General features: G+C 40.3%; 1 protein-coding gene across 2 annotated transcripts in view; it reads left to right on the top strand.

Annotated features, from left to right (window-relative positions):
- NAV3 (neuron navigator 3) overlaps window positions 1-24046 on the top strand; it is a 607457-nt gene that overhangs the window by 419935 nt on the left and 163476 nt on the right. For both annotated transcript variants that reach the window (XM_080659233.1, XM_080659232.1), the window contains exon 9: window positions 7227-7342. In XM_080659233.1, the coding sequence (XP_080515359.1) occupies window positions 7227-7342 (116 nt within the window). The remainder of the gene's footprint in view (window positions 1-7226; window positions 7343-24046) is intronic.

Here is a 24046-nt window from a genome sequence, read left to right as displayed (position 1 = left end):
GGGGGAGTTGGGGTGAGCTGGCTGGCTGGGGAGCAGGTCGGGGTGAACACTGGCAGCGGGGGCAGTTGGGCATGAGCAGGCCGGCAGGCGGGACACTTGAGGGCGAGCAGGTCAGCAGGGGAGGCAGTTGGGGTGAGCGGGCTGGCTTGGGGGGGGGGGGGCAGTTGGAAGCAAGCAGGCCAGCGGGGGGGCAGGTGGGATCGAGCAGGCTAGCGGGGAGGTAATTGGGTGCGAGCAGGCCAGTGGGGGAAGTTGGGGGTGAGCAGGACAGCAGGGGGTCAGTTGGGGACAAGCAGGCTGGCGGGGGGCAGCTGGGGGCAATCAGGCCTGCAGGCAGAGTGGTTAGGGGTGATCAGGCAGGCAGGCAGGTGAGTGGTTAGGAGACAGCAGTCCTGGATTGTGAGAGGCATGTCCAACTGCCAGTTTAGGCCGGATCCCCTAGGGTTAGGGTTAGGGATCCGGCCTAAACTGGCAGTTGGACATCCGAAGGGTCCCAGATTGGAGAGGGTGCAGGCCACACTGAGGGACACCCTCCCTCCTGTGCACAAATTTCGTGCACTGGGCCACTAGTATTATATATATGTATTTGATTTGTCTGGACTGTCACAGAAATAATTCAGTGTTTTTTTTCTATTAGGTTTCATACAGTATTGATAGTTTCCATTTTGGTGGTATCAAATTGATCACTTGATTAAGAGAATGTCTGCCATGGTTTTCTATTCTAGAGTTATTTTGCCCCATTTTTATTTACTAAGTATTTTGAGACTGTGTGTAAAATTTCTATTACTTAATCTACTTTTACCTTTAAATTTTAGCATCCACTGAGGTCTCTTGCCTGAATTAATAATTTGCTCCAGTGGATGACAAATGATTTTTAATAAGATTATTTCTTTTACTTTTAGGCCGTGGCATCCACTTTAAGAAAGAGATATCTCTTTTCATCTCTCTCTCTTTAAATTGTGTGTACTAATGGATTACTATGTTGAGGCAAAAGGGTAGGGCAAAAATAGGTTTACAGTTATTCATATGGAAAATAATACAATAATTAATCAATAATAACACAAGAATAAACTCTGTGTTTCATGCACTCACAACTGTAAACCTCCATTTGCCCCACTCTGTATTTAATGGAACATAGTCTACTGATATTACTATTTGTTTTGATGCTTAAATTTTCCTCGATTTGGCCACTGGAAGCCCCTTCAAGCTGACTTCTTTCCCATTATTTTTTGAGAATTCCCCCCCCCCCTTTTTTTTTTTTGGCTGCAGGTGTTCTTAGTTGATCTTATTCCCTCACTGCTATGGCTTCAGCTTTTATCTAAGGAGCCCTGATTTGTTTTTGTGCAGAAAACAAGATCTCACTGATCCTCACTTTTTCTAAATGGATAAATAATATGTTGGCACACACACACACACACACATCTTTAAATCATTACTAGAGGCCCAGTGCACAAATTCGTGCACCAGTGGGGTCCCTCGGCCTGGCCTGCGGGATTGGGTCAAAACCGGCTCTCCGACATCTCCTTAGGGGTCCCAGATTGCGAGAGGGTGCAGGCCAGGCTGAAGGACTCCACTGGTGCACAATTAGGGCCAGGGAGGGATACGGGAGGTTGGCCAGCCTAGGAGGGACCATGGGAGGATTCCAGGGCATGTCCAGCTCATCTCACTCAGTCCCCATTGGCCAGACACCAGCAGCAAGTTAACCTACCTGTTGGAGCATCTGCCCCCTGGTGATCAGTGCACGTCATAGCGACTGGTCTACTGGTCGACTGTCTGCCCCCTGGTGGTCAGTGCACATCATAGCGAGTGGTTGAGTGGACTTAGCATATCATTACACTTTGATTGGTTGAACGGCCAACCAGACAACCGGACACTTAGAATATTAGGCTTTTATTATATAGGATTTATCTCATTATCTATTACTATCTATAATAATAAAATCGTAACATGCTAATTATTCTGGACAGCCAAACGACCTTCTGGTCGACCTTCCAGACAAAGCCAGGGCTGTGTGGGCCAAGGCATCCAACGCGGCTGTGAGGGCCGAGCCCCTTGCACGAATTTTGTGCATCAGGCCTCTAGTATATAAATATTATCATATCTGGCCTGGGCCCTGACTGTCATCTATCTGCCTTCCACCAGGAAGGAGAGAAGAAAGCATGCCTATTGATGGTTCTAGAAAGATATTTGCTTTTCATTCCATTTTGTTAGGTTTGTGAAGCAGGAGCTATAAGCCCATTCAATAATATTGTTGACTCAAACTAGTTCTTTGTACCAACATTTATGACTATAATCATATCAAGATGAATCCACAGGGAGATTTTTTAAAAATATAAATCAATATATAAATCCATATATATAAAATTTGAAGATTGATCATATCTGGAATTTATTGCTGAGTTCCTTTAAATGGCACATTAAGGATGGCGGCGTAGGTAAACACCTAAATTGCTACCTCGCACAACAATTTCAAAACTACAACTAAAAGACAAAACGTCTATCACCCAGAACCATGGGAAAGCTGGCTGAGTGGAAGTTCTACAACTAGAAGGAAAGAGCAAACAGCATTGAGGGGTGCACAAGCGCTGAAAAGCTGAGGTACGGAGACGCGTGAATCGGGCTGGCGACGGGTGACTGGGAGCGCAGCTGTTTTCAACCCGAAGGAAGACAAGCTCCCGATTACTCTGAACTCCAGTTTCTGGGGAGACGCGGGGGACCCAAACTCCTACGGGGAGAAGCTGGACTGTCTGCCGTGGGGGTCGGAAAGTGAGGGAGGCTTGCTTGCAGGGCTGCACAGGAACAATTGTTTATTGTGCTGGGGCGCAGGACGTGGGGACACGGTCGGAGACGCAGAGCTGCAGAGCCGGCTTACTGGCAGCCATCGCTTTTGCCACGCCCTAGCCTAGTCACGCCCTGAGACCCCGCCCTGCACAATCTACGAACCCACCCAAGCTCCAAGCAGCGGCTTTAGCATATAAATGGTCTGCCCTATCGCAGCTTAACCTAGCAAACTTGCAGCCCTGGTCAGACAGCTCCAAAACCTCCAAACCCCAAGCAAAGAAGAGAAAACTGTAGTTCTTGCTGTAGCTCCTGCTGGGTGGCCTCAGACAGTAACTGACCTGCACCCCATTGGAGATCTAGAAGCCAGTGTACCTAGTGGTCAGTGTGAGACACCAGATTTCAACTCCTCACATCCATAAGTGACACATTCAAGAGGCAGATTCAGTAAGCACCAAAGCCCCACTGAAACAAGTCCTGCACCATAAGCGTGTCTCCAGCGCAGCAGTTCTTCCATTATAGACACAGCGGGTCCTCACAGCCAATTGGCCTGGAGGTCAATTCCTCCCAGTGTACCAACAGCAATCAAGGCTTAACTACACCAAGACTTTGCACTCAGCCCACAAAGGGGTGTACCAAAGGCATCCACCTCAGGTGATTGGGGAGGCTGAGCTACTGGCCCCTATAGGTCACCTACCACACAAAGCCACTCCATCAACACAAGGAAGCAGCAAAATGCGGAGACAAAGAAACATGTCACGAATGAGAGAAATGGAGGAAAGCAAACTAATGGATGACATAGAGTTCAGAACCACATTTATAAGGTTACTCAAGAATCTTCTAAAAACCGCCGAGAAACTTGATGAGACCTCCGAGGAGCTTAGTGAGACCTTCAAGGACCTTAATGAGAATGCCAAAAAAATGGAAAAGGACCAGTCAGAAATTAACCATACACTGTCTGAAATAAAGAATATACAGAAACTCAACTGTAGATCAACGTACCCCAAGAATCAAACCAAAGATCTGAAATATGAGGAAATAAAAAACAACCAACCAGAAAAACAAAAAGAAAAAATTCAAAAATATGAAGATAGTGTAAGGAGCCTCTGTGACAACTTTAAGCGTACCAACATCCGAATTTTTGGGGTGCCAGAAGAAGAGAAAGAGCAAAATATTGAAAACCTATTAGAAGAAATAATGACAGAAAACTTTCCTTACCTGGTGAAAGAAATAGACTTACAAGTTCAGGAAGCACACAGAACCCCACAGAAGAGGAATCCAAAGAGGACCACACCAAGACACATCATAATTAAAATGCCAAGGGCAAAAGGCAAAGAGAGAATCTTGAAAGCAGCAAGAGAAAAACGGTTAGTTACCTACAAGGGAGCACCCATACGACTGTCAGCTGATTTCTCCGCAGAAACTATGCAGGCCAGAAGGGAGTGGCAAGAAATATTCAAAGTGATGAACAGCAAGAACCTACAACCAAGATTACTCTACCCAGCAAAGCTATCATTCAGAGTTGAAGGTCAGATAAAGAGCTTCACAGATAAGAAAAAGCTAAAGGAGTTCATCACCACCAAACCAGGATTACATGAAATGCTGAAGGGTGTTCTTTAAAAAGAGGAAGAAGAAGAAAAAGGTAAAGATAAAAATTATGAACAACAAAATGACATCAAATACATACCTACCAGCAAGTGAATCTAAAAATCAAGTGAATAAAAAATCTGAAGAACAGAATGGACTGGTGAATATAATAGAATCAGGGACATAGAAAGGGAGTGGACTGACAATTCTCAGGGGGGAGGGCGTGTGAGGGGTGCGGGAAGAGACTGGACAAAAAGCTTACACCTATGGATGAAGACAGTGGCAGGGGGTAAGGGCATGGGGTGGGGTGGGGAATCAGGTGGAGGGGAGCTATGGGGGAAAAAAAGAGGAACACCTGTAATAATCTGAACAATAAAGATTTATTAAAAAAAATAAATGGCACATTAATTAATAGCTTCTTTCTCTTACCAGTAAAACTTAAATTATAAAGATTAAAATTTAGTATAGACTAGTGGATATTGTTACATTCAAATATTGTCTGTTATTAACTTCATGACTGAGCTAACTCTCAGCTAAGGGAACCTGAAATGTAATAAAATACTCAGTGTCCAGAGGCATTTGGATGAAGTTCAACTGTAGGGTAGTGGTTAACAGAATAGTATTTATAGGTTTAAGAATAGCTTATGTATCTACCAGCTTCTTATGTAGGGCAAAACGTTAAACTTCTAGAGGCCTTAACTTATCCATGGCACACACATTGCAGGTATCTTAATACATTCTGGCTACTGTAACAAAAATGCTATATCCTGATTGGCTTAAGCAACAAACATTTATTTCTCACTTTCTGGAGGCTGGGGAAGTCCAAGATCAAGTGCTGGCAAATTTGGTGTCTGGTGAAGGCCTTGCTTCCTGGCTCACCATGACATCCTTCTCACCTGGCAGAAGGACAGGGGAGCTCTCTGATTGAGTGTTTTATAAGAGAACTAATCCCATTCATGAGGGCTCCACTCGCATGACCTAAGCACACCCCAAAGGCTGCACCTCCAAATACCATTACATTGGGGATTAGGTCTCAGCATATGAATTTTGGGTGGGAATCATTTAACCACAGCAGCAGGATAGTTGTGAAATTTGAGTGACATGCCATAAGTAAAACACTAGGCATAGTACTTGGCACATAGTAAATACACATAAACAGGAAACAGCTTTTGTGCTAATCATTGGTGAAGTCTAGACTTTTAACCACTACAACTCAGTAACAGACACTAGCCCAAAGGGCCTGGCCTATTAGAACTCTTAATGAAATTAAATGGAATTTTCACAATGCTACATCTTATGGTTTCAGTAGGTACTCGTAACATGCTGACCATCTTGTAAATGAGCAGTAAGATGGTGCATGCATGCCTGCGTCTGCTGAATATTTTGAAGGACCATCATGATGCTCATTTTTCTTTTCTAGCAAATATGAGGAAATTACAATGTGCGAACAGTGAATGATTCCACTGCAATATGTCAAAATGCACCTTATGATTAGAGGATATCATTGATTCTGAAGTCTTCATAAATTGTTTCATTAATCCCCACACATTTTATCTTACTGGAATGAAGCATCCCCCCAAACAGAGGACCTGCTGGGAGTGTTCAAATACTAACTGAACCTCTTTGAACATCTGTATAAATTTTATATCCCAGTTAGCAATGAGTGTGCCTCTAGATATGCGAGTTAAAACCTGATTCCAAATAATGAGGTAGAAATCCTGGTGAAATGGCTGGCTTGTTATGTATGTAGAGCCAAGATCAGGGCCCATTTAGATGTGTATACAAATCAAAGATGACTTCTAAGTCCTTTTTGTAATTATTTGAAGTCTACTTTTTCCATGTTCTTCATCACTAATGTTGGTAACTCATATAGGGAATACCATGGAAAATACACTAAAGAACTTAAAAACAGGGTAAATCAGATTATATCTTGTGACTTAAACCAAAATCTCATTAAAGGGTGAATCAGCCAGAACTACGCACTGCCACATTAAAAATAAAACAGTGGCTTCTAAGACATGACCGAGCTGTCAGAAGCATGAATCCTTTTTATAAAGGAGCATCTCAGGTAGGGGACGTAGGGCTCAGCCAATGGAATTGCATCCTAGGTCTTATATACAGAGGAAGATAGCCACAGTCAGCTCCTGAGGAATACTTTTTAGGATTTTATTTTTTAGCAAAGCAAAAACTCAACTCCCAAAATACATTCTGAATACTCTTTTGCTCCATACAGATTTTCCTAGAGGGAGATACTGTGAATGTTTATAACCAGCGTGGCCACAAGCACTCAAGCTCCTGTGACAGCCGTGGGTCTTGTTCTGATAAGAATTGTTGGCACTGGGCTTAGACAGCCATCTCGGGGAATTACTTAATGTGACTCAGCTTCTGTGAGATCAGTCTGAGAATACTGAGCCTGCATGACTCTAAGCCAAGCCTGGCTCACAGCCAGTGCACCAAGGCACCAAAACTCCAGGCTTCTTGGCAGGCAGCCAGTAAGCTTTCCCTAGGGTCTCTAATCTCATTACATACTCTCCATTTAAACTTATTCAGCGAGTAATAAAAATCCTAGAAAACTTCAGAGGACTTTCCCCCTTCCTTTATAGACAGCAGGCTGAGGAAGGTACAGAGGCCCACAAGAAACAAGCCCAAGTAGAATAGAATACAGGAGACTTCAGAAGTGAGTAGGGAGGGGCAGGGAAATTCTCCTGTATTCAAACAGCTTTGGAATGCCCCAGTCATAAAGAAATGCTTACTTACCTTGATAGGAAGCTTTTATATGTCGACTTCTTATAATAAAGAACTTGAATGAGTCACTGGTAACAGCAGTTGCTATTTGTTTCTGTCTTCTTGGTTAATTCCAGAGCACATTCAGAAAATGAAGGTACTTCTTTATCATCTGCTGACTCCTGTACCAGTCCTACCAAGATGGATTTATCATACAGCAAGACTGCTAAGCAGTGCCTAGAGGAGATATCTGGTAAGTAACCTGATTGATGGGTGGGTCAAGCCTCAGAATTTTTGTAATCTCTGCATAAGTCTTTTATTAAATCACATTTGTGCTATCTTATTCCTCTTAAGTGTAAATGGACTGTGTACATCTCAGGCTTCACAGATTCTTAGGTATTTGGTTGTTCTGTTTAAGAGTGATCTCTTTGTTAAGATTTTTGTAGAGAACAGTAGTGCTTTCAGAGCCTGGTATTTTAAGTAATTGTTGCCCTTGTTCAAATTGAATATAATAAGAGAAAACCTAGAGAATGTTCTATTGTTAATAAGGCAACCCTTGAATATATTTAGAGTTTTAAAAAGTACTGAGGATCAGGTGTCAGTGTTCATTTTTCATGACCATACAACCTGCCGTATCTTCAGTTCTGTACTGTTGAGAACACTGCAAATGTGTGTTATTAAAAATATCTAATTACGGAAATATTTTAAAATATATGAATAATGTAAGAAAACAAGTACATATACATACCCTAGACACAGTTTGTCAGATACTTAAGTGTACAAAACAGAATTCTCAACTTTAGTATAATGCTTTTCCTAGGATCCATAAGCCTAAGCATATATGTAAGGCCTTTGGTGTAATTTTATTACATACTAGAGGCCCGGTGCATGAAAATTCATGCACTGGAGGGTGGGGTTCCCTCATCCTGGCCTGCCCCTTCTCACAGTCCGGGAGTCCTCAGGAGCAGGAGTTGACCTGGTGATCAGGGGAAGGCGATGCCTCCATCACACCTCTGTTGCTGCCACTGCTGGCAGTGCAAGCCTTGGCCAGCCCTGGTTACCTGAGCCTCGGGTGGCCCTGAGTGGCTGGGCAGCCACCATCTGAGGCTTGCCTGTGCCACAGGCCAGCCCTAAGCAGCTGGGGGGCTGAGGGGACAGGCTAACTCTGGAGGCAGGCGTGCAGAGCGGCCAGACCTGCCTGGGGGCGGGCCTGGCCATGCCATGTGCCTGCCACCCTGGCAGGGCTGAGGGGACTGGGCGCTGCCATCTTGTGGCTGAGGGCGCCACCGTCTTTGAGGGTGTGGCAGTCAGTTAGCATATTCCCTCCTTATTGGCTATGGGTGCTTCCATCTTTATGATGGTGTGATGGTCAATTAGCATATTCCCTCTTTATTAGATAGGACTAGAGGCCTGATGCATGAAATTCATGCAGGAGTAGGCCTTCCTTCCTCTGGCTGCCGGCACTAGCTTCCCTCTGGCACCCGGGACCCGGGCTTCCCTACAGCTGTCAGCAGGCACCTGGGACCCGGGTATCCCTTGCAGTCCTGGCTTTGTCTGGAAGGACATCTGGTCTAATTAGCGTATTACATTTTTATTATTATAGATAATTTGGTACATGAGTAACTAAGTAAGCTCTTAGCAAAATATACTGCTCCTAATAGGAAAGAGAGTTTAAGAACATTTTTATCTGTTACTAAGCATAAGGATACATGGGAATAGAAATATGTCTGTTATCCCAAAATATCTCTGGCTCAGCCCTTTAATATTCCAAAAAAAAACCTAAAATAATTGCTTAATTTAAAATATTACTGTAGTACTCCAAGGATGCAGAGCATTGCTCTGAAGCTCATGAAAATAACCGTATCACAAATTTGGGGGTTAAGAAACTTCCTACCTGGCTGACCTGAAACACTTTGGCAAGCATTAGCCATCACTGCAATAACCGCCAATGGATATTGACAATGACAGCACAGCATCCCAAGATTCCTTTTGGAATTAACACCAGGGGTTTCATTAGGCATCAGAGGTTTCGTGTGACTATTACCATGGGCCATGGCAGGGGAAAGGTAGAAATGGTGATGCCAAAGCATAGCTATGGGGATGGAATTTGTAGATTTTCCAAATACTTGGGGGGAGTATTACCTTTCCCATAGCTCCAATAGCCCCATGGGCAAAATGATGATGCACATCCACATTGAGACTAGATATTTTTTAAACCTAGCATGGCATGAAGATACATACGCTTCATGAATTTATTTTTTCATGAATTTCTTCAATATGCCTATAAAATACTAGAGTTCAAATCTGTAAGGGAAAATGCATTTAGTACAGTTTGAATACTAATCTTATGTGAATTTCACAAAGGAACATTTTTTTTCTGAAATTAATATATCAAAGAGTATTTCTGATTAAATAAATAATCCCTATTTGATTTTTCTCTCATTTCTTATTCTGTCTACCACTAGATTATTTTTTCATATTTCAGGTTAATATTTTTATTTAATGTTTTGATGTTTTAATGGGATACTACTTAAAAGTGAAATATAAACTAGACTTTAACATAATATAATAATATTAGAAGGTGTGTATATTATTTTGTAGCAATAATTAATTTATATAGAATCATGGATTTGAGCTTGTGATTTAGGTAGGAATACAATAAAAGAAAGAAAACTGACCAGCCGGTGTGTCACAGTGTTGAGCGTTGACTTATGAACCAGGAGGTCAAGGCTTGACCCCCAGTGTGGGGTATGCAGCAGGCAGCCGATCAAAGATTCTCTCTCATCACTGATGTTCTTTCAATCTCTCCCTCTCCATTCCTCTCAGAAATCAATAAAAAAATATTTTTTAAAACATAAAATAAGTGCTGAAGTGAGGCTCATCTGATTGTGTAATTTCTACTATTATTTGTAGTGAAAATTTCTCTCCATGCAAACTTGAAATTTGCCGAAGGGAGATGGTACGCACTTATGGTTAGTAAGCTATACTTTGAGTTCCATGATATGAGACCTCTGGATGAGGGTACAGCAGTGACCAATGCTGAGAGGATGACTAGCACATCCTGACCTTCTCTTCAGTGATCTTGTCTTCTAATCCCTCCTGAGATACTTATTCTCATGGTCATACCCTCGATCCAGGCATCTTTAGAATCTGCAACTTCTCTGTAAATTGACTTCCATGCACCTCATTTTTGCTGATTACAACCTCTGCTCTTATCAGTGTTCTTTTTGTTTCCTTACTCCACCACTGGTTCTACTAGGATTTCCATTCATTGATTCTACTACCTCCCCAAATTCTGTGTATATTTCTGCCACTCCCCTCCCCGCCACCTAATCAGCTGAATTCCTGTGGTAATTGAATATAATTTTACTTTTCCATATCCCTTAACTTCTCACTTCATGTATGCATTTGATGAAATCAGACTTGGTTACATTTAATTCTCCACCTAGTCCATACCAGCAATGAATGGACTTGGAGAAAACACATCACATATTGATGTGACTAACTTTACCTTCATGACTATGATCTTGAGTGAATATTTAGTGCTGCCCAGCAGTCATTCTGTATTTCTCTGATCCATTTACTCTTTTTTGCACTTTTTTACTTTATTTTCAAACCTACATACCACGTCTCCCATTATTTCTCTTAACCAATGACCTTGATGTTGACTTCACTGAAAAAAATTAAAGCAGACAGAACAGAATTCACATCCTCCTGCTACCACATCTACCCAATGTACAACATGTATACCCACTTTCCCTGCCTTTTCCTGGGTTATTTTCTCTCATTCCTCTTTAATATCTCCATCTCCACCAAAACATTCTCTTTAGCACACAGGATGTTACCATCTCTTCAATCTTAATTAAAAGAACAACTTTTCTTCAGCCCTTTTCCAGCTTCCCTTCTCTTTCTTATTTCTGTGATTGCCTCTTCATTCTGGCTGCTAGAGAAACCAGAGACCACATAAGCGCTTCAATGTATTGCCATACCCTACTTTACACTGGCTCACAGGATATTCTTTCCAATACAATACAAGATATGGGAAGATAAGTGTTCTAGAAAGTAGAAAAATTAATTCTGGCCTCTGCACTGCCTTTATTTAGCTGGTTGAATTGTTCCTTGGTACCTGTTGTTGTGATGTGACTATTCTGATGCTTATTAAACTCACAGGATTTATTGTGAGTAAGGTTTTATTTTTCCATCCATCTTCTTGGTAATTATCATCTGGGATCTTATACATGCCAGGCATGCAAAGCATTGGGAAAGCAAACGGGACTAAGATGTGAATTCTCTTATAGAAGAGTAAGAGAAAAATACACTTTAAAATGTCAAATAATCAAATTGCTAGGCATATCGGAAAAACTAAGTTCACTATAGAGAGTTATATAGGACTTAAAAGAAGGTCACACATGTATATTTTGGAATTCTAGTGGACAAGGAAATCAGGGAATAATGAAATAACTTCAATGAAAATAATTTGGAAAAAAAATTCTACTTGCCTTATGATTTTCATTAGTTTCTTATCATAAAACAGCATTTTCCCTAACTTTATTGAGATCTTGGTAGCTCATGGGTTTTCTATAATCCAAAGTTTCAATGCTATTGTTGTTGAACTCTTATTGCTAATAGTTAGTGTGGGGGCCTTATAGAGGGTAATTCTGTCCTGCTCCCCAAGTGAAATAGCCTGAATGATACAGAACTCTGATTGAGTTAGCCTTCACAGGATAAGATCCAGGTTTTGTAAATTTTTCAAGTCCATACATTTTGGGGGAGTCTGAAAATAATACAAAAATAAAAAATACAAAATAACATATGGTGTTTAGGAAAGGGACTCAAACAGTTAGGAGCCCCATATCTTAAGCACCATGGGCTTCACAGTGCCATACCTTGAGTCTGGTGTGGTTTTGCCTGATTAGCATCCATTGCCCCATCTGTTTATAGCAGCACCTTGATTTTTTTGAGGGGAGGGGGGCCATGGCCTCATCATTCTGTGTTCACATGGGCCAAATGAAATTGACCCAAGCAGATCCAATCAGAACAACCAATTGCCTTCACCACAGTCAGTCTTTCAGGAATGGACATGTGACCCAACTCAGTTCACTCAAAACCAATCAATCTCAGAAATTTTCATGAGACTATTAGGAAAGAGACACTCGATTTTTTTTCACTAGACCTGAAGATATTAAAAATAAAGCTTGGAGCTTCTGGTGGTTCCCCTCTCATTCAAGTGAAACCTACATAGAGGAGACATAAGAGAGTGAAACAGTGAGCTCAAGGCCATTGTAGAAAATGTCTGACTGAGCTCCTGAAAGAGCCATTTGAAACTATTCCTCCTACCTTCCCTTCAATTTTCTGTTATGGGAAAATCCTTTTTGTATTTAAACAAATGTAAATAGCATTCCTATTGCATAACCTGGGAGACATAACATGGAATGATGTGTGATACCATTAAGGAACAAACTTGAGGCAGATTTGTTAGAAGGATTCACTAAGTTATCTGGGAAGCTTTGCTGTTCACATTTTCAACTGAGCAGTAACTCAGGTGAAGCTATAAAAACATAGTGGAAGTTAAAATTGTAGTTAAATTATGGTGTGAAGATAGATAAGCATCAGAAATGAGGGACACACAATAAAATGGCATACTGGAGAAAACTCAAAACTTTCACAAGTCTTACATCCCTCCAAAGTCCTTATGTATATCATTCTATTTATTACTATTTGTCATATTCTTAGGGAAGAAAACTAGTGATAGTTACCTTATCTGAAGATGATGGTTCTAATATCATTGTAATTGCCTGGTTATTAATTAATAACTGGAAAGAAGCAAAGGAAAGCTGCAATTTAGATGCATGCCCAGTAAGGTCTAGGTGACGTGGGAAGGTGCTTGTCTGTCAGCCATACCTGGGAACAGGGCATTGGCCAAAGTAGGCCTGGACACTGCAAGCATGGGAAAATTTGATATTTAAGTTCCTGAACAAAGGAGCCACCCCGCCCCGCCCCAACAGGGGCTCTCATGCTCTGCATTTGCCCACATGGCTCATGGCCATGTGGATCCCACACACAATGGACTAATGGCCTGTAACTGGCCTGATGCTACAGGGGACCTAGCCCCACCATGGAATGGAAACTCTGGGCACTTCCTTTGCTTCTAGCTCTACTGAAGCCACAGCTACACATTTTCCAGGACTGGTTTAAGGAAAATGGGACTTTGAAAACGGAGGAATATAATTTCATGCAAATAAAAGCCATTCATTCTCCCATGCAAGTTGTAGAGCATTCTTTTCCTCAAGGTATTGCAAGAACCCCATTCCAACTAGTGTTCAGAGAAGTTCCCTTTGTGCAATCCACTAATTATAACATACAGTGAAATGTATTATGTAATGTGTGGCAAGTAGTGAGTGAGATTCTTGCTTCTAGCCTATCCTTTTAAGATTCATGCCATGACCTTGATATTACAAATCTGGCTGAATTGACAGTTCAGATTTTACAGCTTTGGCTTGGGTTTTATTCTCACATTCATTGACAAAAGGAATCTGGCACTAGAGACCATCTCTTTCATCCAGTGCCAGGAGATCCTGCCAAATGTAAAGTGAGCTTTATTTTTCATTCCACTAGAATCATTCAAGAAAGTTTTTAATTTTTTCTACATAGGTTCACACTTGCCCTTTTTTGCATAAGACCATCTACCAACATGTGTGACATTTGTTTAATGCCTTTTTAATCTTTATCTAGAATTTATATTCAACTGAAAAACATTACTAGATGCCAGACTGACTCAGTATCAGCAAAGCCGGCTTGCCATTTGTAAAAAAAAAAAAAAGTAATAAAATAATTGGATGAAATCAGGAAATCATTTTAAAAGTGAGAATTTCATTTAAATAGAGAGATAAGCTAATGGTTGCATGTATTATTTCTGACCTACCAGACTTCTTATTGAATAATGAGAAATATCTTCTATTTAAGACCTTTGTATATAGTCACTTAAGTTGCCTTTTTCCTTAATGCTTAGAAAGATTAAGAAGATTGATCTGGGGTAACTTAAATCAGTTTAGATCTTTTACTTAGTCACTTTATAATCATGTTTACTAAAGAGTTGAAAGGATTTCCAATTCAGAACAGAATAGAAACTTTACTTTGTTTTAGGTCGTGACATGATTAGAGTGATTTGTTTTTTAGTATTGATTGGTCTTATTTGTTTCCTATGCATTTAGGCTTCCTCTTTCACCTACATACATTTATGTGTGTGAATTCAAAGAAGTATAAATACAGCAGTCATGTATAAATATACACCCAAAGTAAGCAGAAATAGCTGCCTCTAGAGAAGCAGTAAGTGGGTTCTTTGCTATTGTTCAGGGTATACTTATGAACTGATGTATTTTCAGGGGAAAATATTACTATAATTACTATGTGTACCAGTTAATAATGCAAATTTTTTTCAATAGATGGAGTTACACATATGTTGATATATATGCGATTTGATATGTATGCTATTTTGTTGTATTGACAGCAAGTCTCAAAACTTCATATATCAAATTTGCTGAAGGTGTTAATATAATAGATGCTTTTACACTTAAAAATGTCAAATTTGATGCCAAAAAAAGCATTTACGGCAAGTTTTCATTCATTACTTTATTTTGAAAAAAAAGTTAACATATACTTTGGGAAGCTTATGGTGAACATGCTCCATCTCAAGATAGTTGTGAACGCTAGTTTAAATGCTTTAAAAGTGATGATTTCGATGTGAAAAACAAAGAACGTCCAGGTCAACAAAAAAAGTTTGAAGACCAACAATTATAAGCATTATTGGATGAAGATGCATGTCAAACTCAAAAACAACTTGCAGAAAGATTAAACATTGCTCAGCAAACAATTTCCAATCATTTACAAGCAATGGGAAAGATTTTAAAGGAAGGAAAATAGGTGCCACATCAACTGAACAAAAGACAAATGGAAAACCGAAAAGTGATCAGTAAAATGTTGCTTCAACGGCACAAAAGAAAGTCTTTTTTACATCAAATTGTGACTGGTGATGAAAAGTGGATTTATTTTGAGAATCCCAAATGCACAAAATCATTGGTGGATCCAGGTCAACCATCAACATGGACTGCAAGGCCAAATCGCTTCGGAAGGAAGACAATGCTCTGTGTTTGGTGGGATCAGGAAGTGTGGTGTATTATGAGTTTCTAAAACCAGGTGAAACCATTAATACTGATCAATACTGACAACAAATAATCAATTTGAACCACACTTTGATCATGAAACAACCAGAATGGGCCAGAAGACATGGCAAATTGATTTTGTTTCATGATGATGCACCATCACACACTTCAAAACCAGTTACAGACACATTAAAAGATCTTGCCTGTAAAGTATTAACCCACCCACTGTATTCATCAGACCTTGTTCCTTCAGATTACCACTTGTTCTGATCAATGGCACACACACTTTCTGAGCAGCACTTAAAAACATATGAAGAAATGGAAAATTGGGTCTCTGAATGGTTTGCCTCAAAACAAGAAAAGTTCTTTTGGGATGGTATCCACAAATTACCTGAAAGATGGGGGAAATGTGTAGCTAGTGATGGACATTACCTTGAATAATAGGTGGACCAAATCAGGGTTGACCATGTGATTTGATTTGGTCAATGAAATGTGAGTGGAAGTATGACATGGGCCATTCCCAAGCAGAAACTTTAAAAGCCATTGCTTGGATTGCTTGTTTCTTCCCTCTCTCATGAGATCAACATGTCTCTGATTGGAGTTGCTCCTTTAGCCTGGATCTTAGCATAAAGGGTACCTGGATCAAATAGGCAGGCTACATAGAATGGACATGAATGTGCATCTTTGTGTGTTTTTTGTAAGCCACTGAAATTTGTAAGTTTGTTAATTCAATATAACTTAGTCTAAACCAGACTTTCTGAACCTTGGCACTATCGACATTGGAGTCTGCATAATTCTTTATTGTGGGGCGGAGTCCTGTCACTGTAGGATGTTTAGTGTTTAGCAGCATCATTGGCCTCTGCCATTTAGATGTCAGGGGCATCACACATCCCAGATATGACAACCAAAAATATCTCCTGATATTGCTGAGAGAGCCAGTTAAAAATCACCCCCAGTTGAAAAACTCTAGTCTTAGCTTAATAGTTCTCAAAATGGGGTCCCAGAGCCAGCAATGTCTGTATCACCTGGGAATATGTAAGACAAACAAAGTCTCAGGCTCCTTTCAGACCCACTGAGTGAGGAGGGGTGGGGCTGAGGCCCAGCAAGCTACATTTTAATAAGCCCTCCAAGAGGTTGTGAACATTAAAGTTTAAGAACCACTGGCCTAAGATGAATGGTACACAAGCACCCTTGTATAAAAAAGGACAGAACGTTAACTGTATTGACATTTAAAGCATAAGGATTCGCTGGTTGTGAATCTGTAAAACTTTAGAGTATGTGACAATATACCAGTGTAATACCTTTCAGACAAATTGAAGTTTTGGAACTTCACCAAATTTACCATGATCTCATAGCCTGGCGATTCATTGAGTTACAATTACTAAAAATAAAAAGTTCTGATTAGAAATCCAAATAGAAGTGGCATTTTGATCCTTAAAAAATATTTAGAAAAATGATGTTTTTAGAAGGGTAATTATCCATTGATATAATTTGACATTTGTGTATTCATTTTATTTGAACACATTTTATATAAGTTCTATTTATTTTTTAAAGAGCAAACATTGAGAATCAGTATTTATAACTCACAGTTTTGTGTGTTTAATTGAAAATTTTTTTATCACAACTAATCACTGATTCCCTTTTGTGCATCTGTGTAGAATGGAACTAGGGATGGTGTGCCCTGAGCCTGAGCATAAGGAATAGTTAACCTTGCAAAGTAAATTGTCATCATATTTAACAGTATAGGCAATATACAACAATATACTAATTTATGTAATTAAGAGATTGGGCACTTCAAGTAGTTGATTTTTCTGAGGGGAAATACCAGAATTAATTTAATCATATTAGTGCAGACAATGATAGGGATTTATAAACAATTTCAATGACATGTGAATATTTCTATATATTTCTTCACTTTTCCCCTCTTAACAAAGAATGCTTATGGACAGAAAACCTCAAAAGTTTTTCTTTAAATACTTTCCCCTTAGCTCTCAGTATGGTCTCTACTATACCTGGTAAGTATTTTAAAAGTTTTCCTAAAATCAGAATTTCAGGATTGTGGTATAGTACAGGATAGATGTCAGAAATTTATCTTAGTTAATTTTCTGTTTTTATCAAAATATTAAAAATTTGGTTATGCGGCAATAGATTTATGGACTAGACTAGGAAAAATGCTCAATATCAAAAGATATATTATACATATTATGTTTTTTATCACATCATTATGTTTGACACACTTGGCCATAAACTTTCCATTTCATGCTTTGAGTAAAAATATTGGGGGGGAAACCTTTTGTGTATGTGTTTTGTTTTGCTTGCTACTTTTTTTTTTATAGAAAGAAATCATAATTTTTTTGTTACATTAGGATTTTCCTAAATAGCTCAGAATGAAAAGCCCTTGAATTTGTACAAGATGAAGTGAAGTCTTTTCCTTTAAAGCATTATCTGCCAGCCGGAATGTCATGCTCCATTTTTTAGGTCCTTTACACTCTTGAATTTGATTTGTGCTCTTACAGCACAAATCCCAACATTCAGAAGGCAGCTCTGCCTGCTTCAGCTGCCTGGAGCTAAAGAGAATTAGTCTGTCATTCTCGGTGTCGGGGAGTGAGTGCTGTGTGTGTGAGTCTTGTGAGTGTGTGTGTCCGCATCTGAGACTGGGTGGCCAAGAGTGATTTAAATGTGCATGAGATTAATAGTACAGACTCTCATTCAGCCTTGGCTTTGAAACCTGTGGCATTTGAGGCTGGACGGGCGCTTCGGTGCCTCTGGTTTAATTTAGCACTATGTTTGCTGCCATGGCAGCCAGCAGCATCCACTGCAGCAGCAAGGAAGAGCCATAGATCTGGGAATGCAGGTGGAATACTAAAATGCGAGACGCTCGTGCAGGGCTGGGCTTCAGTGCTTAATTTCTGCTCTGACGGGGCTCTGATGCAGAGGCTGTACATGCTGCTCTGTCAGCTCATCGAGAGTCAGGGGCTGCAGACCTAAATCAGTGAAGGGCTGCTGAGAGGTGGGGAAAAAAAAAAGCAAGAGACATAGCTGGTGCTTCACTAGCTCGCGTTTGGGAGCACAGAAGCAAGAGAGGGAAATACGGACCCATCTCCCTGCTGAGACCTGCGATTGGAGGAAGATGGGAAAACGTAGTTGGCTTCCTGTGTTACTTTTCAGCTGGAACAGCGTCTTTGGTGAACTCTTTTCTGCTTCAGATGTTCAAGCAAAATATCTGTAAGTACTGCTGATTCAGGAACTGATGTAGCAAGCTAAAGTGTGGCCAGCTACTTAATTGTGCTATTGCTCTGGAATCTTATGTGAACGCTTGAGCCTGCCTGGGCTTTTATTGAAGTGCATGTGTTAATTAAAACCAAAAAGGCCAGATGCCATCTCAGTGCAAAGAGACGATGTGAAGTCTCATTGAAAAGAAGAAACCACTAGAAGAACCATGCAGCGGCCAGCTGAACTCTCTGTGTTTCGAGGCAAAGAAGTAAGGAGGAAGGGAGCTTGCCTTCAGAAACAAAAGTCGCTGACCAATCTTTCCCTCACCAGTGAGGGGGAGAGGAGACCCACTGTGCGCATTTCCAACTGGTTTGGAAATGCTGCAAAAGCCAGCCAGAGGGAATCCCACTATGCGGAGAGGCCCTTGCTGTCCAGGTTCCTCTCGCGGTCTGTGCAGTCTCTGTACCACACCAGCGGCTCAGGGGCCTGGAGCCTCCTGCCTGCCAGCCAGTCAGGCAGCGAGAGCTTGGGGGACTGGTCTTCCCAGAAAGGCTTGGAAGGTGAGAGTGATGAAGACAGCCGGTCTGAGGATGAGAACGGGTCCTCCAAGCCAAGCAGCATCAGCAGGAGCTGGGCGGAGGAGGAGGGGGAAAGCTGCCTGCGGGAAGGCACAGCCCACCTGGACGAGGACGTGATCCTGACCATGCTGGGCGACCTGGAACAGGCACTTTACACGGACTTCATGGGTAAGTCAGGTCTGCTCTTAACATGAGGATGGCATTTTAAGAAGCGGCACATTTGCATGAGCCAGATGTCTTCCATGCTTCTTTCTGACTGCTGTTTTTTAAACTGTAGTTACTAAAAAAAAATTGTTTTTAATTCCTTGTTTCTTGAAATTATTTTCTTTGTAAAGCTGAGTTGTGATAACTAGTGGTGAAGTTTATTTGGAGAAAGTAAATAGCACCAATCTGCCCTGGGCGTTATTGGCCTTGGCATCCAGTACATTCGAGACATCTATAAGTAAGCATTAATATTTTAAGACTCCAAACATGTTTTTTACTTAGTCATTATTGGGGACTTTTCCTTCAACTTCTCTCGAGGGAACCTCACCCCCAGTATATAATGAAGAAGGAAGGGCCTCAGGAGTAAATTTTCTGTATAGTCAAGTGTTTCCTCTACTGCCTCAGTGGCACGTGGCCCTTGTCTAGACCTCAGTGACAAGCACCATGAATCTAGTAACACTTTCAAAAAATGCGGAGGCCTCTCTTGACAGCTTTACTCACATACATTTTGGGGTGTTGGTTTTTTGTGTGTTTTTTTCCGGTGGTTGGCAAAAAAAAATGCTCCTAAGTGTGTACATTTAAACTGCTATGTAGATAATTGAACTGCTTTTATACTTTACAAACTGGGCCTTTTTGATTACATGGCTCTCAATAGTAACGTCTGAAATAATCTTTAACTAGATATGAAGATGTCTGAAGTCATTTTTCAGTTTTGTAATTAAACTTTAACTGCTAGTTTGCCACTTGCCTGAATAACCAAACTAGATACATTTTTATACCTGAATTCAGTGCTTCACTGAAGGGTATTTACATCATAAATAGTCCCTTATTCAAAAATCCACAAGTACTAAACCATTAAACTCATATTTTATGTCAATGTGTGTTTTCACAAAATACTTCATAGAGGACTCCTGAAATTGGAAAGAATTGAACCCAACCAGTTATCTGTCCGTTTCTGATTCATACAACTGATGCTAAATATAGGTTTGCCTTTATTCTCTCTGTAGGCCCTTCTGTTAGAAGATATTGTATGAGCTTTTCTGGAATCTAAGTTGGAACCAGCTTTAGAAGCACAAAGCTTAGAGAGGCAGCAGAGGCAATTACTGCTCAATTTTTAATGTTAGTTTGGCTTTAAAAGAGTAATGTGTCCACAGCTGCGGAAATGGTGATTTCTGAATCTGAATACACCAGGTGCTCAGAGGCTGAAGATTTGCTTCTACACCACTGTGTTATTTCTGTCATGAACTGCTCTTTCCAACAGACCCGTGTGCAGTACAAAGGCAAGGCAGGGAGTCCTGACCCTTAAGGATCTTTTCCTTTCTTTGCTCCTAGGGAACTGTAAAATCCGATGATATGCATCTCTTGCCTTTAAAATGGGAGCATTTGTCTTGTTCTAAGTACTTCTTATGTAAGTGTTTTCAAAGATGAACAGAGAGCCTCCCCAGACAGTATTGGCTGGTTGCTCCGTGAAGGTATAGCATGCTGTGGGTGGGTGTATATATGACACATGCCTTTCTGTGCATAAGTAACTTGGAGCATTACTGTCAGAGGGAATCTCTCAATAGAAGTCTGTGTATTCCAGGGTTTTTAAAGTGAGCTTCTACTGACTTTGTGGGATTATTCTCTTTAAGCCATTTTTTCCACTTATACCAGTACTCAGAAATGCAAATGAGAAAGTAGGAGGAAGAGTTTTATTCCAATAGCTCTGATATGAATAATCATAGCAGGATAATGCAGCATCCCAATGCAATTCCCTAGATAATTGATGCATGTTAAGTTGGTGGATATTTGCAAGCCCATAGCCCACAGGAATTTCAGGATTTCTGCCATGTGGCTGACTAGGTTTTGCTTCTGGCTCAAAATGGCCTCTTCCAAGTTAATTTTTGGGCAGGGTTCCTTGAGTTTCAACTCTTCACTTTTGAATATCCTAATAAATCAGACAGACTAGGGTCTACACCATAGCTCTTTATAAGAATATATTTACAAGATAACTGATGAGATAACAAATTTCTGTCCAAATCACTGTTGAGGTCCTCCACAAAATTAGGGTTATTTCTCAAAATAAATCAGGGAGCTGTTCTCTAACTAATAGCATTTGTAATGTGGATGGTGTAGAGGACATCATACTCTGAATCAGGTTCTTTCAGATGTAATTTGATTTCCTATTAAAAGATGACAGTGCTGGCAGTGTTAATTATAATGTGTGTAATTAAAGCCTAGAAAATAAGAGCAGGGCCACACAGATTAAACGGTCTGTCTGCCGGTAAGTGGAATTGCAGAAACACCAAATGGAGCCTGTTATTCTGTGCCCTGCTCACAGAGGAGACCTGACAAGCATGAGAGAGCAGTTTGCACAAACATTAACAACTCCACGTGAGTTGCAGAACATACTGTTCTGGAAAATGGTTGTAAGCCCTTACTATTGTGTCTGATACTTATGAGGCTTCCTTCAGGAATCCTATTTGGCTTTGAGATTATGGAAGTGAGAGTGAGACAACAATTTTGTGACTAAGTAAATTCTTCCTATGCAATTTTCTGCTAACTTTTGTAATTAAATGTTGAGTTTATTTGTGCTTTTACATTTGACCTTTTAAATTGTAATTTCCTCCCCACCCTCAATCCTCTAGACATTATTTGGATACAAATTTACAGGATACCTCAGACCTGAGCAATCTTTAGGAGGTTTGTAAGTGCATTTAAGAATATCTTGTATTTTGTAGGTCATTGAGAACATGTACTGGAACACATTTTAGTTCGGTTACTATCTTTCATGACATGAATGAAGCCGCAATTATGTTTTGCTCAATAAGTGCTGGGAGGAAAAGATCCATTGGTCTGATTGTTATCAGTAGTGCAGTGTCATGAGTGGATATCATGCTGAGACAAACCAAAGGGGGGTTGGTTATGGTTCTGAAACCTGAGGGAAACTATGCAAACAAATAATGGAATGGGTTCAAGTGGAAGACTCCAAGGATCTTAGATGCCTGTTGGATTGGAAGAGGAACTTTTTTAAAGATGAAAATGTGAAAAAAAAATGGTAAAATTGAATATCTGAAAATATAATATTCTTAAAGTGTATACAAAACAAATATTGAAAATAGTTCTCAAATATCAGTGTAATTAATATTATGCCAATTGGCAAGCAGTTGAGATTCACTTAAAAGTTCTCCCAGAGGGAAGGGTATCAGTGATAGAGGACATATAATGGTGTATTCCAGGACCTTGTGTAAAGTCAGCAACTTGTACTCCCTTCTCCCTGCAAAATAGGATCAATTCAGTACTGTCCTCCTTTAAGACTTCTCATCTCTTACCATCGCTGAGAAGCAGAGGCTTCCATACTGTGTGATATCTTATGAACATAGGCTTTAGTGCTTCTTCAAATCTGCCTCTTCACCATTTCTGTGTCCACTTTGAATAAAATATCTTCTTTACCTCTGCCTTTCCTTTGATGTAATGATATGTTTGTTCTGCCCGTCAAGATTTTCCTTACAAAATATTCCTTTTTCTTCAGGGTTCTGGCAGATTATTTAGAAGTCAAAGGTAGACTTCTTTCCAGCCATCTCCCCAATAGGCTGTGTTATTTTTATGAAGAGCAGGGTGGAAAGAATTTCCAGGGAGAATATGGTTAGAGTTCTGAGTTTAAACGCATGTTAATCTATAAGGTTAGAGATTGCGTGACCTGAATTAGTGCAGGAAAGGTTTATGCCATGTGCATGAGGGCACAACATGTGTTTTACTATTTCTTAAAAATAGATTTACTCTAGGGAAATTTTTCAGTACTTCCTAAGTTTGAAATCATAATGCTTTTAAGCGTATTTTAATCATTTGACTAATTTGTAAATTGAAAGGAAGAGATTTATAGACTGGCAGCAGAATGGTGGTTGTCTTGGCAACCATCCAGAATGAGGAACAATGAACAGTGTAGTAATATTTGGCTGAAGAAGAAAATAGGAGAATTAGCAGGAGCTGTCTTCCAATATGTGAGTGATGCTGTGGAAAAGATCATGTCAAATTGTTCATTTGGTTTCAGAGCCGCTGGGACACTAGGTGGAAGTTTAAGGGAGGCAAATTATTCCCGTCGTAAGAGATGTTTTTACATTTAGATGGATCTACTATCGGAAGGATAATCTTTTACTGGGAAGGAAGAAACCTCTTGGAGGTTTCAGGCCGGGGCATCAGGCCATCTCCATAGTGAGACATAAATGAGCTCGTTCATTGGCTAAAGAATAAGGCGAGAGAGTCTCTGAAATCCCCAACCCTACAATTATAAGTGTTAGACGGTGCATTTGGTGTGCATTTTTTAAAATTTGGCATGAGTACTGTGGAAAAAAATTAACAGGTTGAATATCTACCTAGACTCTTAAAACAGATTATAGATATGCATCTTGAGTTTCTATATGACAGTTTCCATAGTGGAATTTAATGTATGCCATTTTTTAACTTCACTTTTCCTTCTCTTTTTCTTTTACTTCCATCAGCTTTCTGTCCTCCCCTTCCTTCCCTTTACTTTGCCCCCTCTTAATCCATTCATTCGAATTCCTTCTTTTCTTCTTCCTTTCTTATTAAATTTTCTCATCATTGGACATCTCATTGAGCCTAAATTAAACAGAATAAAAGCTGTTTTCTCTACTCTCTTGCCATGTTATTATTATCCAGACACATTAGCTTCAAACAGCCACTGGCCTTGGAAGTATTGCATGGCCACAAACTAATGGTTCAGTGGCATCTCTGCCCCAAATGACAGTAGTGGTTGTGAAAGGCCAGCATCTGTCACTCTGAAGGAGCTGTTTGTCCATGTGCTTT

Source organism: Plecotus auritus (assembly GCF_963455305.1).
Source record: "Plecotus auritus genome assembly, chromosome: 3".
In the NCBI taxonomy this organism is placed as follows: Eukaryota; Metazoa; Chordata; class Mammalia; order Chiroptera; family Vespertilionidae; genus Plecotus; species Plecotus auritus.
Note: the sequence above shows the minus strand (reverse complement) of the source record. Positions and strands in the feature narration are given on the sequence as shown.